The sequence below is a fragment of the Sminthopsis crassicaudata genome, chromosome 4 (assembly GCF_048593235.1).
Source record: "Sminthopsis crassicaudata isolate SCR6 chromosome 4, ASM4859323v1, whole genome shotgun sequence".
Classification (NCBI taxonomy): domain Eukaryota; kingdom Metazoa; phylum Chordata; class Mammalia; order Dasyuromorphia; family Dasyuridae; genus Sminthopsis; species Sminthopsis crassicaudata.
This window is the reverse complement of record NC_133620.1, coordinates 349134885-349154025: the sequence shown is the minus strand read 5'-3', so window position 1 is coordinate 349154025 and position 19141 is coordinate 349134885. Positions and strand designations below refer to the sequence as shown.

Sequence of the window (19141 nt, the reverse complement as noted above, 5' to 3'; positions counted from 1 at the left end):
ATGCCTCTTATATTTAAATTACCCGACTGCCTTCATCCCCCTAATATAGTGGTCTTTCCTACAATAAGTACTGTACTTAGTATTTCTTTTTTCCCCTGAGGCAATTGGGGTTAAGTGACTTGCCCAGGGTCACACAGCTAGGAAGTGTTAAGTGTCTGAGATCGGATTTGATCTCCCTCTTGATTTCAAGGCTGGTGCTCTATCTACTGTGCCATCTAACTGCCCCTGTACTTAATATTTCTTGAATTGATTTTCTCCAGCCCAACGGTCTCCCAAGCTCCACCCCTGTTTTCCAAATGTCTAACAGAGTCAACAAGCTTTTTAAAAATATCTACTATTCCCCTTCCTACCTCTGCCTTTTAAAATTCCTTGAAACTTCAGCCCAAATGCCGCCACCTTCTACATGAAGCCTTTCTGATTCCCTCGGTTCCTAGTGCTCTCTCTTCTCCCTTGTAATCCTTTTGTATTTGTTGTTTAGTTCTTTCAGTTATGTCTGACATTTTGTGAGCCCATTTGGAATTTTTCCTGACAAAGATATTGGAATACTTTTCCATTTCCTTCTCCAGCTTATTTTATAGAGGAGGAAACTGAGGCAAACAGAGTTAAGTGAGTTGGCCATACAGCTATTAAGTATCTGAAGTTTAATTTGGTCTACCTGATTCCAGATTAGCTGTCTTAAAGCATTAGAAAGGCTATTTCTAAAATAGCTGGTGCTCTATCCACTTCTCCACTTAGCTACCCCATTCCTTTTGTATATATTTTGTATAGATGGTCATATATGTTAGAATACAAACTCCTCAAAGGAAGGGACTATTGCATTCTCAATGTGTCTGTGTGTCTCTGTTCTTAGCACAGTGCCTGGACGATAGTAGGCACTGAATAAATATTCTTGATTGATGGAGGATTCTAAAATTAATTTCACTTATCTAATTTGTGCAAATTCAATGAAACAGTTCTAATTTGCAAAAAACAAAAACAAAAACAAAAACGAAAAACAAACCCTAAAACAAAAACCCTACTAGCGTCATTACACTGTGCTAAATATGCTGGGAATACAAACAAAACCACAAATAGTTCCTGCCCCCAAAGAGCTCACTGGCTAATGGATAAGACAACATGCAAATAATCATCTACAATCCAATTAGATTAAATTGGAGATAGCCTAAGAGGCAAGCATTGACCAAGAAAAGCATCAGCCATCGTTTCTACCTGGATGACCCTGCAAGAAACTCCAAATTCAACATGTCACCAAGTTCATCACTTTCCTCCTACAAAAATCCTCTTTTTCCACTTCTCTGTTTCTGTTTTATGTTCTCAAAAATTTGTCATCAACCCTGACAACTTTCCCTCTCCCAGAACTTCAGCCAGCCCATACTTGAGCAAGAATGCCCTCTATACATTCCTGACAAGTGGGCATCCAGTCTCAGCTTAAAGACCTGGGATAAGGGAGGAAGGGGAAAGGAATAAACATTTGTTAAGCATTTATTATGCACCAGGTACTATGGTAGGAGTTTTACAAATATTATTTCACTTTAAAAATATCTACCGCAACCCTGGGCTATAGATACTATTATTATCCCTATTTTACAGTTGAAGAAACTGAGGCAGACAAAAGTTAAATGACTTGCCCAGGGGGCACACAATCTGTAAATGTCTAAGGCCAAATTTGAACTCAAACTTTCCTGGTTCTAGGCCAAGAACCATTTTGCTGCCTCTTTCTAGAAACTACATTCCACTGTGGGATGGCTGTACATATTAAGAAGGTTTTTCTTAAGCCAAAAATTGACTTTGTGCCACTTTCATCCACTTGATCTTAATTCTGCCCTCTGGGAACAAACAAAAGTCTCCCTCCTCTTTCTGGAAACAGCCTTTCTAATGCTTTAAGATAGCTAATCTTCCATGCCCCCTCCTGAGTTTTCCTTTTTCCAGGTTAAACATTCACAGTCCCTTCCGCCAAACTCTAGGGGGCATGAACTCCATGCTCATCCCCATGCTGGTTACTCTTCTCTGGAAGGTTTCTAACTTATTCATGTCTTAACCAAACCATGGAGCCCAGAACTGAACACAATGTCCAAGTGTCTGAGTCAATCATCCTTCAATTCCTAGAGATTTCTGCCTCTTAGGGCTAAATGTTCCCTTGGCTACCAGATTATACTCTGGACTGGAAACTTGGGATTCTATCAAACTGATAAATCAATTTCAAGCAGCCTACTGGCATTTTGCTCATTTTATATTTGGAACATGGATTATTTGAGCCCAAATGTAAAACTTTACATTTATCCCTATAAATTTCATCTTATTTGATTCAACTTAGTATGAAGATCTTCCTGAATTCTGTCATCCAGATTTTCCTTTATACCTAATATCATCAAGTTATCTTTTGTTCCTCAGAAAGATCTCTGAGTATCTAGGTGACTCCGTGGACAGAGTACTGGGCCTGAAGTCAAGTAGACCTGAGACATGAGTTATGGGACCCTAGATAAATGATGTTATTATCTCCATTTTATAGTTGAGGAAGACAGAGATTAAGTGAGGTTAAGAAGTTAAGTTGCTCAAGGTCCCTCAGCTAGTAAGTAACTTTAGGCTATATTTGAACTCTTCCTGATTCTAAGCCTAGGGTCATATAGCTAATAAGTGTCTTTTATTAGCTCTGAATCTCTGACTCAGTTTCCTCATTTGTAAATGAGTATAATAATAATAGTATCCACTGTCTCAGGATTGCTGCGAAGATCAAATAAAATATTTGTAAAAGGCTTAGCACAGTGTCTGAAACATAGTAGATCCTGAATAAATACTTGTTTCCTTCCTTCCTCAATTCTCACACAATTTTGGCAGTCTAGAATTCCTACTTGGATTACAGCAACAGTCCTTTAAATTGTTTCTTTACCAGCAACCTGCACTCATCTGCACTCATCATTTAACAAGCATTTATTAAGCACCTAATATGTGCCAGGTACTGTGCTAGGCATTTGGCATATAAAACAAAAAAAAATGAAATAGTTCTTGTCATCAAGTATCTTGTCTTATTGGCTGAAACAATATGTGCAAAGTAAGTAAAGAATATATATATATGTGTGTGTGTGTGTGTGTGTGTGTGTGTGTGTGTGTGTACTTATCTGTGAAAAAGTAATTAAGGATAGAGTTGAATATTATGAGCAACTTGAGGAATCAGGAGAGGTTTCCTTAAGGAGCTGATACTTAAGCTGAGCTTTAAAGAATGCTAGAAATTTTCAAGAGACGGGACCAGGAGGGTGCTCATTCCAGGCAGGGAAGATAGCCTGGACAATGGAAACTGGAGGTGGAATGTACAGTGTAAGGAAGAGCAAAAGGACAGTTCTGGTGGATATGGAAATGTGTGAAGTGGAATGATATCTATATGTATGCATGTATACCTACATATATGATATATAATAAACATGATATGCCCGAAAAGGCAATCTGGAGGCAAGCTATCATGGACTTTAAATACAAACAGAAGACTTAATACTTTATCCTTTGGGTGATAGGGAGAGTCACTGAAGAGTATGAATAGTGTGTGTCAGTGTTTCCCTGTGTATATTTCTATATGTGAATGTGTGTATGTGTGAGAGAGACAAAGACCCAGAGACACAGTGACAAAAAGATGATTAGAGTTTCCAAGTTTGTGTGTGTGTGAGAGAGAGAGAGATAGAAACAAAGAGATGGAGAGAGAGATAGAGAGACAGAGAAACAGACAGAGGGAGATACAGAGAGATAATCACATGTGTGCTTTTGGAAGATCACTTTAGCACCTGAGTGGAGGATCCAAACATTCTGGAGAACAATGTGGGGGGGCAGCTAGGGGGCGCAGTGGATAGAGCACCAGCCTTGAACTCAGGAGGACTCGAGTTCAAATCTGGTCTCGGACACTTAACATTTCCTGGCTGTGTGACCCTGGGCAAGTCACTTAACCCCAGCCTCAAAAAAAAAAAAAAAGGAGAACAATGTGGAACTATGCCTAAAGAGTTATAAAACCATGTATACCCTTTGACCTAGCAGTGTTACTACTAGGTCTGTATCCCAAAGAAATAAGAAAGAAGGGAAAAGGACCTACATTGCAAAAATGTTTTTATGGAAAATGAATAGATGCCCATCAATTGGGGAATGACTGGATAAGCTGTGGCATATGAACATAATAGAATATTATTGTTCTATTAAAAAAAATGATGAACAAGCTGATTTTTAGAAAGGCCTAGAAAGATTTACACAAACTGATACTAAGCAAAACAAACCAAACCAGGAATACATTGCACACAACAACAGTAAGCGTGTGTGATGATCAACTATGAAAGATTTGGTTCTTCTCAGTAGTCCAGTGGTTCAAAGCAATCCCAATAGACTTTGGATGGAAAATGCCATCTGCATCCAGAGAAAACTATGGAGATTGAATGTAAATCAATACATGCTTATGTTCATTTCTCTTTTCTGTTTTTTTTTTTCTCTTGGTTTTTCCTTTTTTGTTCTGATTTTTCTCCCCCAACATGATTCATAAAGCAATGTGTATTATAAATAAATAAATAAATTTGTAAAAATGTAACAGACATATTTGACAATATTTAACAAAGTTAAAAAATGCAACAAGCCCTGAACAATGTTACATTTTTAAAAATTACATCATGTGGTTCAAGATTAATGCTCCCTTTTCCATTTGAGTTTGACAACACTAATATAGAGTAAGTGCAAGTCCAATTTGACTGGATCATGAAATAAAAAAACTGTACCCGTATTGTACTTCCATATTGTGAAAGAACCTAAACACCAGGGAAAGGCGTCTGAACTTTACTCAGGCAAAAGGAAGCCATAGTGGGGGTTTTAGTAGAGGAATAACAGGAGCACATCTATAAGGACTGCTACACTAAGTGCTCAATAAACGCTTTCTCAATTGATCATAGAATGTTCAACCAGATAATAGATAAGCAAGAGCCTTTGGCCACACCCCTGACCACAGCCACACACTCTAATCAACACACTGATTTTAAGTAAAGAAAGAATCGCTCCAACAGACTTACCTCATCTTGAAGGTTGATGTCCCCCGGCCCTCGGTTTAACTGCTCTTGTAGACTAGAGACGACAGCATTGTTTCCAGGCACTCGGTAAATGCCCATGGACTCGAGCCCCCTTGCCTCCACCATGCGGCAGCACGCTGACACAATCAGTGGTACTCGCTGCGGACAGGGACACAGGGAAATCACCATTAGAGCCAGTACTGATGGGTACAGGCGTAAGGGGGGCAGGAGGCAGAAGTTCTGGCTTCTGAGCAGAACAATTCCGAAGCCTCCCTTCTCCCAGATAACCACACACACACTTTGAGAGGCCCCTGGTCCCAGCCACTGCTCCTAAGTTCTTGGGCCCCACCTGGTTGTCAGCAGCGGGTTGGCACTCTTCCAGACGAACCCCGAACGCCCTCGGAGAGGGCTTCTTGTTCTTTTTCATGATGTTGATGCCCCAGGGGGCTCTTGAAGTTGCAGCACTGTCATCTGAGGATGACAAGGTCCGGATGGGAAAAAAGAACACACAAGGGTTACTTAGGAACATCGATCCACCAGGAGTCCAAACACAGACATAGAAATACCTATCCACATGCCAATCCCATATAGACACATGTATATACAGAAAGACACATAGATACAAAAAGACATAAGCCCACTGTCCTCAAACAATCACCCTTGAAGTCCTCCCCCCCCCCCATCCCATGGTAGATTCTCCACTGTCCTCAAACAATCACTCCTGAAGTCCTCTCCACCCCCATCCCATGGTAGATTCTCCACTGTCCTCAAACAATCACCCTTGAAGTCCTCCCCCCCCCCCCCATCCCATGGTAGATTCTCCACTGTCCTCAAACAATCACTCCTGAAGTCCTCTCCACCCCCATCCCATGGTAGATTCTCCACTGTCCTCAAACAATCACTCCTGAAGTCCTCTCCACCCCCATCCCATGGTAGATTCCCCAGTGAACTAAACCACCCCTGAACTCCTCTCTCCCCCATCCCATGAGAGATTCCCCACTGTCCTAAATAACTACCCCTGAAGTCCCTCTCTGCTTCATCCCATGGTAGGCTCCCCACTTCCTTCCTACATCTTTTCTAGTCTCCTACCTTTGGTCCCTGAAGGAAGATCCTGGGTCCTGGGAGATCGGGGAATATTCTGCTTCAGGAGCTCTGACTTGAGGCCTGCTATTACTCGGGAGCTCTTGGGAGAGGAGTCTGCTTTGGGGCCAGAGATATGGCTAGAAAAGAAATAAAGACAAAGGATAGAGGGGTCTTCACTTGAAGGCTACTACCTTAGAACATTCCTATTCCTGAGCCTGATGGTCCCAGCTCATGGGTGCTGCCCCCATCCGTTCCAGGACATGGGCCAGGTTCTTTCCCAGCAGGCCCACAGTGCTTGTGGCCTCCATCAAAGTTTCAAGTATTCCCAGCATTACTTAGTCCAACCCAATCTTCTTGCAGAAGAAACTGAGATCCAGAGAGGGCAAAGTCACCAACCAATTCATGACAGACCCAAGTCTCCAGACACTCAGTTCAGTACTCCTTCCACTGGGGCTAATAATAGTAAACTACCCCCACAGTCCACTTTCTCTACTCATGGAAACAAAATATTAAGAGTTGGAAGGATCTTTGAGGTCATCTAACTTGGCTCTTTTATTTTATAAAGGGAGAAACTGAAGCTTAGAGGGAGAATTGTAATCCCCAAGACCCTAAGTGTTATATAAAATAGTAACCACCATCATCATTTCTGTCCTGGAGCCAATTCCAGTTAGGATTGGAAAGGCATGGGGGAAAGACTAGGATTAACAATAATAGCTATCATTTGCAGAATGCTTCATCTATATTGTCTCCTTTGATCCTTGCAAACAGCCTAAGAGGTAGGTGCTATTATTATTCCCCCTTTAGAAGAAACTGAAATCAACAAATTAGAGATCTGCCCAGGATCACAGAGCTAGGAAGTATCTGAGATGGGATTTTGAACTCAGACATCCCAGACTCCAATTGGGTCCATCCTTCTCCCACGCTACTGCACGGAATGCCTGGTGATCTTTACCTTACTTTTCGGTAGTCATTAAGCTTCTTGCTGATCAGAGCTTGATTGGCAAAGCCAGGGTCCTAGAGAGGGGTAGAAGAGGGAGAACAAAGAGAAGAGGCATAGAGGAGGAGGGAGGATGGGAAGAAAGAGAGAACATACCAAATATGAGTGCCAAGTGAAACAATAGGCATCTACCCCTGTCATTGGCCATTCCTGGAGCTTGCTCCAACCTTCCCATCTCTTTCCTGTGAAAAGACTTAACATGCCCCAAAAAGGTGGACCCTTAGGACCAGCTCCTACTCCTTTCCCGTGGCACCTGTATCTGTGATTGCTGGACACAACCCCTAGAGAAGAGGTCTACCCTTCTGCTCCATATTGTCTCCTTGGAAATGGGCATCTCAAGGTAGACCTCATTCTATAGTGAGCCAAGGGGAAAAAACAAGCCCACTCTTCTCAGAGACGTTGTAAGGAGGTCAAATGGTAACATAACAGGAAGTGCCCACAAATCCAGGAAGTGTTGGTGAGTTAGAGGCCAGCTCACAAAGCCCAGTTCTAAGTGGTCTCTCCTCCCGGGTAACAGAAAGGAACAGTTTACATTAACACAGTTTAGGGTTGCTCCTAAACACACCAAGGACAGGTATAGAGATAGTTACTATGCTGCTTCCAATCTCTTTCCAAGGTCATCTTATCCACCCTCATCTCTCTAGGTCAATCCTAGCAGAGAGATAACCTGAGCCAACTAGGCCTTTGGGGGCTTAGTGGGGGAGAAGAGAATCTCATCCATGGAGAAGGAAAACCCTCAGAGCAGATGAAATGGGCATAGATGGGAGTGGGAAATTTTCTAATGGCTTAAGAAAGGAAAGTGGGGAGAGGGTTGTGGTGGGAAGCCCCCTGGTCCTCACCTCGCCCTCGGCCCTGCTGTTTTCCCGGATCGCTCTGATCCAGCCCAGCATATCATCACGGTCCTCAGCCTGAAAGAGATATTCACAGAAGTCAGCGGTGGTGAGCCGGAACACGTGCCTCCTCTTGGTCTCGCTGTAGGAGATGTCCACCAGGCACGAGCTGATGCAGACGGGCGCCGTCTCCTCCTCACCTGCGCCCGCCGCCGTGCCAGCCTCTCGCCGCTCCTTGCCCAGGGAGAGTGAGTGTGCCCGGAGTGCAGCATAGACACGTTTCCATTGGCGCAGGCCACCACCCACTTTCTGCAGAAGATACACAGACAGGGAAGGGAAAGAGAAGAAAGGTGAAAACCTGAACTCACAACTGCCCCTCTCCTCCTAGCACTCCCTCAGCCCTCCCAGACCCTATCCCTGATGGCAGGCAGGGTGAGCTGCTTTCCAAGGGACCCTATTCATCTGAGATATTGTCACTTAGCTAGGGCCTCTGAAAATGGGAAGGGATGGAAACAGGTAGGAGAAAACTGGATTATAGACAGGCTTGTCACCTTCTTCCTGATGGTCCCCCAAACCCTTACTCAACTCCTATTAATCTACCCACAAGATCATGGTTTTAGAGCTGGAAGGGTTATCTAGCCCAGCCCCTCAGTTTTCAGATGAAGAAATTTCAGCCCAAGTGACCAACCCAAAGTTACTCAGGGAATAAGAAGCAAAGCAGAATTTTTAACTCTCTAGCCAGTACTCTTTCTCCCTACCTTCTTCTGCTCCTAATTCAAGCCTTTATGTTTCTTCTCTTCATAGTTTTTGTCTACCTTCTTCTTGAAGGGACCTGATACCTTCATTTTCAGAGCCCCCCCCTTTCAAATTCATAGGATCATAGACTTAGAAATTTAGAAGGGAATTCAAAAATTATTAAGTCCAATCTGCACTTTTTAATGGCTGAAAAAGCTGAAGTTCAGAGAGGGAAAGTGAGTCACTTGTCCAAAATCACACAAACAAGTGGCAGAGGTCACCTGACTCCAGACCAAGCCAGTGCTCTCCATTGTACCACCTGCCTCTCCAATTCAGCAATGATCTAATCTACAGTAGTGGATTCCCTAAAGAAAGGAAACAGATATTTTTTATCATCTTAGACTTCCCAAAGGGAAAAGCCCTAAGAGTTCTTTCCCCTAAGTGATTAGGAAAAGGGGGACTGACCACAGGGTTGGAAAATATTCCCTTCCTGACCCCAAGAGGCATCTTCTCATTTTGTTTAATATCATAACATGATTTGCTCCAGTTCAGCAGATTATATGTGAAGAAGAGAAATCAGAGGGGTTCTCTGTGCAATTACAAAATATTCTGGGTTATCCTTTGGAGACTTAATATCCTTATATACCCAATCTGTGGAAAGGAGAGACAGCTGCAGTTGATTTACAAAATGGGACTCAACAGGAAGGACAGCATGGAAAGTATCATTCCAAAAAGGGTAATATATGATAGTGAATAAAAATTCTTGATTGATTTCAGAAAGTCTTTGGGTTTAAATTTTACCTCTGACATTTACTAACTGTATGACCATGAGCAATCATCTTCCTGAGCCTCAGTTTGATCATCTATAAAACACTGAATTGTTGCTCTGAGATTCAAATGAATAAGTCAAGGGTTCTGAACCTTTTGCCATGGACCACTGGTGAAAAATATATGGGCCTCTTCTCAAAAGAATGTTTATAAAAGCATAAAATAAAATGATGGGATTACAAAGAAAACAAATTATAGTGAAATAAAAAATCAATTTATTTCCTATTCAAACTCCTGGAGGGGGGCAGTTGTCTGTAGGTTCCAGATTAAGAGCCTCCTATGAAGGTGAAGTGTGCTGGACATTTTGGAGCTAAATGCCAGTTATCATTAGTACTTAATGACTTTCAAAATCCCAAAAAAAGCAGAACTAAACCAAAACCAGACTTGGACCTCTCCCAACACTCACCAAAACAAACAAACAAACAAAAAACCCTTCCCCATTCCTCCATTCCTCCTATCTCTATCCATATCAGGTTAATTTGAGAAAAGGGGCTCTCACTCACTTAACCAAGATGAGTAAATGAGATAATTACGAGGTGTGTAAAAGAGTACATACAGTAGGCATTTATGGGGCTGGAACTGGGAGTGTCCCATTGCGCAAGATGTACATTGGGTTATCCAGAAGATGAATAATTCAGGCTCCCAGACTCTCCTTAAAATCTTAATCTGGTGTTTTTTTCCCCTGTTTATCAACCTCCAATAATAGGCAAGGCATATTTGAAGAAGACAGATAATACAATGAGCAATTATAAGGGATATAAGGGGACTAAGGTGGGGGTGAGGAGGATACTTTACCCTTTAAATACTTCCAGACTTCCTCTCAACCTTCCAGCATTTCTAAGAGTCTATAAATACCATAAATACCACCCCCCCCCATCTCCTCCACAGCCAGATCCCTTTCCTGAGTCCCAGGGTCCTCTTACCTCAGTTCTCCAGGATCCTACCCCAGTCCAGGGTTTAGAAGCATTCATAAGAATTAGTATATCTGGAAACCCCTCTATTCTCTACTCTTATATTTTACATTTGCACCTTTAATTGTTCTGAAGGGATTAGTATGGGGCTAGAATCATCCCAGGAAGTCAGCTGAGAATCAGTGGGATCAACCCAGGAGTGTGCTAGAGCCAGATAGAATCAGCCCTCCACAGATGACTGTTAAATTTTCAGTGTAAGCATTTACACCTCAGAAAGAATTTATTATTTTGTTAAGTGTCCAGTATTAAAAGTAATGGGGGTGGGGGAGAATATTAATAATGCAGATTAAATTTAAAATGTGTCACAAGGAAAAAATTTCCCCTTCATAAAATCCCCGTTTATTTAAATATTTACTAGCATACCCCTGGATCAATGACATCATCTTTTTATCAACATGTAAAATGTATTCTATCCAACCTCCTTAGAATGATAGAATCCTATTAGTCTTAGAGCTGGAAGAGACTTTAGAGATCATCTTGTCCAAGTCCTTCATCTTACAAAAGAAAAAAGTATGGCCCCAATGACAAGATAATTTGCTTAAGGTCACTACCATATCTAGCACAAGGGGATTTGAACTCTTGGGTATTACACACACACACACACACACACACACACACACACACACCACATACACACAATCAACTTTGCCATTTGGTTCAGCACCTAGCATAGTGCCCAGGGCACTTAAAAATTCTTACTGAGTTGAACTAGAATCTAACCTCAATCTCATATTGCAATTTAAGATGTCTTCCTCTGGTTCCTAAGCTGCCTTCTGAAGAATCGTTCCCCATAAACATTGTTCTGAGATCTGTCCCTTCCCCCTTACTATTCCCCTGAGGTAGGGGATTTTCAGTCAGACAAATGTTAACACACAGACTTATACCCCTACCCTTAACCCTCCCTCTCTTACCTTTCCCTTCTTGGTAAGGATCTGCTTAAAATATAACCAGCCTTCTCTTCTGATATCACTAAAAGTCATGTCTGAGAGGTCAGAGGTTGAATGCCTCTTGGAGGGAGCATCTTCTGATGTGCCCAAACTGTCCAAGGACTGTGATGAAAAGGGAAGGAGTAAGTCAGACAGGAGTCTTCACCTCTTGAAATAATCGTGTTTGGGGATGGGGGGGGGCACTATGTCTGGTCTTCCTCTTCCTCTTGAATTTATTGTGAAATCTTGAGTACTTTATTTAACTTCTCTCAGTCTCCTGTATTGAGGTCATAACACGTGTACACAGGAGATGAGGAAGAGTTGCAAAGGATATGACCTCCCAAGGTGTCATACTGTTAGGAAGAGAAAACTTGACTAAACCTTCAACTTCAGACTGGAAAGGATTAAATCAACAGAGGAAGTGATACTGTCAATAAGGAGTTAAGTAAACAAAGGAGCTAATAATGTCAATAAGGAGCTAAATAAACAAAGGAAACCATACTATCACCAGGAGTTAGGTTAGCAGAGCAGGTAACAAGGTCAGCAAAGAGTTAAACAAAAGTCCATCAAGAAGAAAGTGAAATTAAGACTGGGCCATTTTCTATTTTCCCTAACATCTATCACCAAGACCCTAAAAAAATAAAAATAAAAAAATAACAAAGATAAGCCCATTTCTCCCAGTTGTATCTAATGTAAATAAGAAAGGAGTAGGGTAGATTTCAAAAACATGTTATAGCTGGGGACACTGAGGCCCAGAAAAGTAAGGTTATGGGTTATAAAAACTGACCAAGTGGGAAAGTTTGATTCTAAAGCGCTTTTATGGCTTCCTTTATCCCACCTCTTTTGGCCCATCCCACCTCCAGCAGCTTACCCCGTCTGTGAAGAAGCTTCGCAGCATTCGAAGGCTGGGCACTCGGTTAGGGAGTCGTCTGGAGAAAGAAGTACTGGAGTGTGAGGGAGGAAGAATGGGATAAGGGGAAGGGAATTCTGATTTTTACCTCCTACTTTTCTCTGAACTCCCAAAATATTCAGGATTTCTGTGAATAGAACATTGCCGTCCCATGGGGAGAGATATCAGGCTCGGTGGGTCTCTGAATAAAGAGAACTCAGAGGTCACCTGAGATCTGCTTCTCTGATTCTACAAATAAGGAACTTAAGGCCCAGAGATGGGGGTGACCTGCTGATGGGCACAGTGACTGCAAGGATTTGAATCCTTTGATTCCACATCCAGTATTCAGAAAAGTGCCTCTGTCCTACTGTATCCAAGCAGTATAAGCAGCAGTGACTACGTGACTGGGCATGAGGTACAACTGAGGATGGGTGACCTTGGGTGACTTACCGGAGTATCCTGCCCTCCTCCCGGAAGGTGTTAAGGCCATCATCACATGACTTGGAACGCTCAGTTGTGATGGCCAGAAGGTAGGATGATCGTCGGCCGGCTTTGATGCTGCCTGTAATGCCCATCCCCAGTAGATACATTTTGGGTTGGGGACACATCTGAGGGCTCCCTCTTCGTCCCTTCCTTCCCTCCTTCTTGTCCCTCCCTCTTTCTCCCCCCAGGCACCAGACTCCCTCCCAGTGTTTCCACATCAGCTCAACACCCAAGAAGGATGGAAAGCAACCAAGGGAGCAGTTGAAAATCAGACAATGGGTCCAAAAGAAATCAGATTGCAACTTTCATTGACATCAAGGAACAAGATTACTAAATCAAGTAGTGAGCAGACTAGGAAGTAAGCTTTGGGTACAACAAGGATAGGTACAGGTACTCACTGCAGTCTTGTGAGTAGTGGCGGCCAAGGGCAAAGGTGAAGGTTGGGGAGGATGGGCTGGTGCCCATGACAGGGGCAGAGTTCATGGCACTGGACACAACGGCTGAGGCTGGTACATGCTTGGCTTTTAGGTCAATGCTGGGGCTGGTAGGCTCATCTTCAGAAGGATAAAAGCAGGAAAAGTGGGAAAGGAGACCTTAGCCTAGCTCATCATGCACCCTTCCCTCCTGTCCCTCCTTGAGGGTGAAATCTCTCCTAGATCGTTCTCTCTGATATCTTGGACATACCAGTTAGGCATTATGTAATCCATCACACCTAAGGAATGGATCCCATCTCACCTAGCTGGGCAACTAGGTGATGCAATGGACTGAGTGCTAAGCCTGGCATCTGGAAAACCTGAATTCAAATCCAGCCTCAGACTTTACTGGGAAATCTTTTATGTCTCGGTTTCCTCATCTGTAAAATGAGGATAATAGTAGCACTTACCTCCCAGGGTTATTATGCGGATCAAGTAAGATAATAATTTAAAGTGGTTTAGCAGTGCTTGACACATAGTAAGCACTATAGAAATGTTAGTTGCTATCATCATCATTATCATCATATCAGACTGGATGCTTCTCAATGGCAAAAAATTTTTCTCTCCCTTCCTCAGGCTCACCTATCATCAGCCAGAACAAATCTCTGACTACTGAAGGTGGGGAAAAGGGAACAGGATGGAAAAGAATGGACTTCCTCTTCTCCCACCCTGCCCCAGAGCAGCCCCCACTCACCTATGAAGGGAATGGATGCCAATGAGTCTTCAGCAGCTGCCAAGGGTGCCACCTTCCTGCTTGGATGTTCTCCTTGCCCACTTGACTCAGGTTCTGAGGTCTCATCACCAAACCCAAAGTTCATCTGTCTCGGGGAAGGCTGCTGAGCCTTGCGCCCAGTTGGTGGTTTCTGTCGGAGAACCACCTCCTCCCTCCGCTCTTCGGGGGCCAGCTCTGGTGGCTGGGTGTTAGGCTCTGGCCGTGTAACCCTGAGTGGCTCTGAGGACTCAGCTGAATGTGGGGCAGATGGTTGGGGGAGATTGAAGGTAGGTAGCCCTCCAAAGGGAGAGTCCCGGAAAGAAAGGGCCTGAAGAAGACCAGTCCGGCGCTGAAAAGAGGGGCTATAACTTCGGTACCCAATGTAACCTGCATCATCCAAGCTGGGATGAGTGGGCTGAGCTGGGGGTTTCGGTCCCGGGGGGTCCTGGGGCAGGCAGGTCGGGGGTCGGGTTGGCATACGTTGGGGCACCCACCCAGAGTGCTCAAATCGGGGAGACACCAGTGTCCCGGGCCCCAGTGCCTCAGCGGAGCGGACAAAGCGACCTAGGTAGTCGTCGGATCGGGCTCGATGCCATCCCTCATGCCCTAGATGACACAGGGTATCCTGGGAGGCAGAGCAGGGCCATGGTCGATGGGCTACAGCATCTCCCAGCCGGTCCTGGGAGACACTCCGAGCACGAGGGGGCATAACTGGGCATCGCCCCTCTCCACTCCTCCGAGGCACCTGATTCGACAGCCAGTGGGACAGTGCCTGCTGGCATTCCAGTTTGCTTGGGGGTGCCCGGACCCCAGGGTCCTGGAAGGCACGGGAAGTCCGAGGATCAGGAGCGAGGCGGGGAAAGGCACTAGGATTGGGGCGCGGCTGGCTCATCCCAAAAGAGGCGTTGTCTGGGTGGGGGCAGGATGGGGCCCGATAGCCAGGATCACTCCAAGGGGAAGGGCGCCAGTGGTCAGTGGGGGGTGCCGAGTGGGGCTCAGACACCATGGTGACCCGGGACGAGGCCCGGGGCTGTGAAGCATAGGTCTTTCGGGGGTAACAGAGTGGCGGTGGCTCTGGTATGCTCCGGGCTTCTCCAGAATATGGCTCGTTCCCTTTTAGGTAGGCATCCTGGGAATAAGCCTGAGGAGGGTGACAGGAAGAAGGGAAAGAGGTGAGTAAGGTCCAACTGGTCATTTGTCTAGGCAGGGCTGGCCCAGTGGAATCAGGAAGACCAAGGTCCAAATTCTGTTCAGACAATTACTAGCTAGGTGATCATGGGCAAGTCATTTAACATCTCTGAGTCTCAATTCTTCATCTGTAAAACAAGGATAATAATAGCACCTAACCCCCAGGGCTCTCGTCAGGATCAAATGAAATAACTCATGTAAAATATGTTGCAAGCCCTATATAAATGAGAGTTACTCTTTTTATGGCAGAGATAAGTGCAAGCTACGTGGGGGAAGATGGAGATGGGTTGGGGGAGCACTGAGGGAAAGGAGAGGTCTGCTGAGTTCTGGGGGAGGAAGAAGTACAAATCCAACAAGAAGTACTAGAAAACCATCATGGGGCCAGTCATGTTTACTGTGTGCCCCTTTTCAGGCTTAAGCCAAAAGCTGTTTCTGGCAACTAAGAGCTCACATTGGATCTGCCGGCCTCTTCCCCCAGAAATAACCGTGCTCTGCTCCTCAGGATAAGGGGCATACACACCCTTCTTAGAGAGAGCTAAAGCCCCCTCGGAGCCGAAACCCAGCTCCCAGGGGGAGAAAAGGCGGTATCCGGGCGGGGAGGAGGACCTCGGGAGCCCGGGATGGAGACTGGGAGGAGGAAGAGGCGGCGGCAGCTAGGGAAGAAAAGACTATTCCTCTGGGCCGGTAGGGAACCAAAAACCTCTGTCCTCTTACTGTCGGCTTAAATGATTCCTGGGATGGAGGGGAAGCAGGGAAGGAAAGAGGGAGGGAATGTGAAGTCTCCTGATCTCAGACTTTCCCATCTCCGGTTCTCTCTCAGCTTGCGCTCCGCTCCCGGGCCGGCATTGGCTGAGGGGCTTGGCAGGCCCGCCCCCCCTCTATTCTAACCCCCCCCCCCCAGTTCTGGAATTTGGCTCCAGGACTGAGGCTGGCGCTGCATTGCTGAGCAGTGACAGAGCCGGCCCTCGCCCGGCCAAAAAAGGAGGCGGCCCCCAGGACAGAGGGACCCCGGCAGCCTCTGGCCAGAAGCGGCCCGGGGGCTCCCGCCCAGCTGCTGCTCTGGCCCCTCCCTAACGGCCCATAAGGGACCTTTTCTAGGGAAATAATACAGTGGGGTGGTATAGCGGGGGTAGGGGGAGGGAAGGCGGCTACACACACACACACACACACACACACACACACACACACACACACACACAATTACAGTGAGACACTCCCTGAAATGCACCGACACACTACTTGGGCAGACACACAAGGGCACACACACAAACGCACACATACCTCTCCTCCCGGCCATCCTGCCGGCTCCCCACATCACAGCATCCTGACCACGCCTCCTCTGCTCATCGCTCCCCACTCCCAGATCCCCTCCCTTTCCTGGGCTCCCCCCTCAGCTCCGCCCTCACTAACCAGCTGAGGCCCGGCGCCCGCTCCTCATCTTCCCTCTCAGGGCCCTGCTCTCCCTGGCCGGGCCCCCACCCTGGCTCTGAGACCGGGATGTGGGGGGAGGTAGCCGGGCCGGGGGGGGGGGGGGAGGGAGGGGACTAGACAGTGTCGAGTGGTGGCGTCAGTGGCTGCCCGCACCCTGATTGGTTGGCAGTATTGGCTCCCAACCACAGGAATGCTTGGGCCCCACCCTCCTGGGCCTGCCGGTGGTTGAAGAATTGGGGGGGGGGAGGTAAGAGGTGGGGGGTGGAAAGCAGAAGAGTGGCCAGCATCCAAATACTGACATCTGGTGCTCTCTGCCCACCCCTTCCGTGTGGGCACCAGGATCCTCCACACCATCCTTCATACTATGCAAGCTGGCTCCTCCCCTCACTATGCTTGGCACAAGGGGGAAGGTGCCACCCTGTAAAATGCCAGTACTTCACACAGTGCCCACCCCCTTCTTGCGAACTCACCCCTGGACCTCTATCCTCCATGTTCCATCCTTCCTCACACTCTCTCCTCTCCTTTCCCCCCAAATCTGGGGCAACACTTTTGTCTCTCCTCCGGACCCAGAGCCCGTCAAGACTAGGGAGGGGTGTCCTGGGAGGAGCTTGGATTCTGACTCCATGCTTCATGATTTGGGGTGAATCACTTAATCTCTCTGAGCTTTATAAAAATAGGGAGATGAGGCTGAAGCAGGAGAGCCACAACTGTCTAATTCCTCCTCTTTTCAAAAGCCTCCCCCCACCCCAAGGGCAAAGGAGTTATCTGGGTCACTATGAATCCTGTGATCATGATTATATGAGTATGTCCAGGAAGCTGGGAGACCAACACTGCAGGACATATATATTTCCCCCAGAGCCTGGGACAGTCTCCATTACTTGCTTCCCCTCTCAGAGGCTGCTGCTTTAGCAGAAATGGTGCTGACACTGTGACCCACAAGCACGAAGTTGGGGATTGAGCTGGGTCACCCATAAGATAGAAACAGATGAGCAGAAGGTGTTGTCCCTAGGCTTAGGCAAGCAGAGGGAAAAGCCTGACATCATGGACAACATTCCCCTCACCCCTTTTACTGTTGGGAGAAAGTCTTTGCCCACGCCACGATGAAGATCTGTGTGCAGACATGTAATGGGGAAGGACTGGAGAGGAGCATCTTGGATTGGTCTCCTGGAGAGTCTCACCCACTGGGGGAAGGCGGGATGGAGAAAAAGGAGAGAGGAAGGGTCTTCAATAGGGAGGCGTCTGTGGAATGACCAAGGTCTCCTTGAATCTGGCATTGTACCAGTATCTCCTAATGGAGGCTACCCAAGCACATCTACTTGGGGCATCACCAACTGAGACCTCTTCGTGGCTGCCCTCAATGAGACAATCAATACCTATACTGCCCCCTGGGAGATGTCCTGGCAGTGGGTGACCTGAGCAATTCTCAAATAGCCCTCCCCCAGGGGTTAACCCTTTCTTTCTTCACTCTCTTGCTGTGCTAGTGGGAAAAAAGAAAAGACATTAAGAGGAGATGTTGACATCTCAGCTCTCTCATCTAGTCAGGTAATCTCCCTACCTAGAGAAAGGGTCAAGGAACAGGAACTCACCAGCTGGAGGATGTCCTCATCCTTGGGCATGATGGAGAGTTCCAAGGCATCATCACTGTAGAGGCAGGGGAAGGTGATCAGCCCACACCATTGATTCTACCTCTAAACACACACACACACACACACACACACACACACACACACACACACACACACACACACACACACACACACACCAAGGGGAGGGGAGGGACGAGAAAGGGCTGTCTGGGAATACAGGATGCTCCAGATACTCAGGAGCAAGCCTCTTGCAAAATGCTCTAAGAACAAAACACTCCATCTCTTGGCTTCAGATATTTGCTCTGGCTGTCTCCCATTCCTGGAATGTTCTTCTTCCTTATCTCCATATACTGACTTCCCTAACTTTCTTTAAGCCCAACTCATCTTCCACAAAGGACTTCTTAAATTTTTTCCACTCACAACCCCTTTTCACCCAAGAAATGCTTATATGATCCCAGGTATATAGTTATGTAAAATACAAATAAAAAATTAAAGATAATAAATCATAATTTTATGACCCCTCCCACATTCAGTTATGAGACCCAATATGGGGTCATGCACCACAGTTTAAGAAGCTGAGTTTTATAGGAAGCCTTCTCAACCCCTCTTAATTCTAATACCTTCTCTCTGTTAATCATTTCCTATGTATGTTATATATAGCTTTCTTTGTATATACTGGTTTGTTCCCTTTCTTCCTCATTAGTCTGTAAACTCCTTGAACACAGGGACTGTCTTTGAGTGCTTAGCCCAGTGCTTGACATAGTGGGCTAGTAAATAATGATTGATTTGAGGGAGGGGAAGGCAGGGTTTAGACTTACTCAGGTTGTGGAAGAAGAGGCTACTCACCTGTTCTGAATCAGTGCAATAACTTGTGAATAGGTCTTCCCAATGATGCTCTCACCATTCACTTTCACCAGCCGGTCTCCTGATAATATAGGTTGGGATTGGGAATGGGGGGAGGGGGGAAGATGGGGAGGCTAAGGAT

General features: G+C 45.9%; 1 protein-coding gene across 5 annotated transcripts in view; it reads right to left on the bottom strand.

The window, feature by feature from the left end:
* Nucleotides 1-19141, bottom strand: part of ARHGAP23 (Rho GTPase activating protein 23) — a 121534-nt gene that overhangs the window by 38645 nt on the left and 63748 nt on the right. For 2 of the 5 annotated variants that reach the window (XM_074261325.1, XM_074261323.1), the window contains exons 5-16: nt 19003-19081; nt 18157-18211; nt 13934-15092; nt 13165-13320; nt 12734-12845; nt 12266-12338; nt 11380-11517; nt 7944-8243; nt 7060-7121; nt 6114-6244; nt 5374-5495; nt 5028-5183 (exon numbers count right to left, since the gene is read on the bottom strand). In XM_074261325.1, coding sequence (XP_074117426.1) covers nt 5028-5183; nt 5374-5495; nt 6114-6244; nt 7060-7121; nt 7944-8243; nt 11380-11517; nt 12266-12338; nt 12734-12845; nt 13165-13320; nt 13934-15092; nt 18157-18211; nt 19003-19081 — 2543 coding nt within the window. Of the gene's footprint in view, nt 1-5027; nt 5184-5373; nt 5496-6113; nt 6245-7059; nt 7122-7943; nt 8244-11379; nt 11518-12265; nt 12339-12733; nt 12846-13164; nt 13321-13933; nt 15093-16420; nt 16536-18156; nt 18212-19002; nt 19082-19141 lie in introns of those variants that run through there. The other 3 variants (XM_074261326.1, XM_074261324.1, XM_074261327.1) reach the window with 3 other exon arrangements.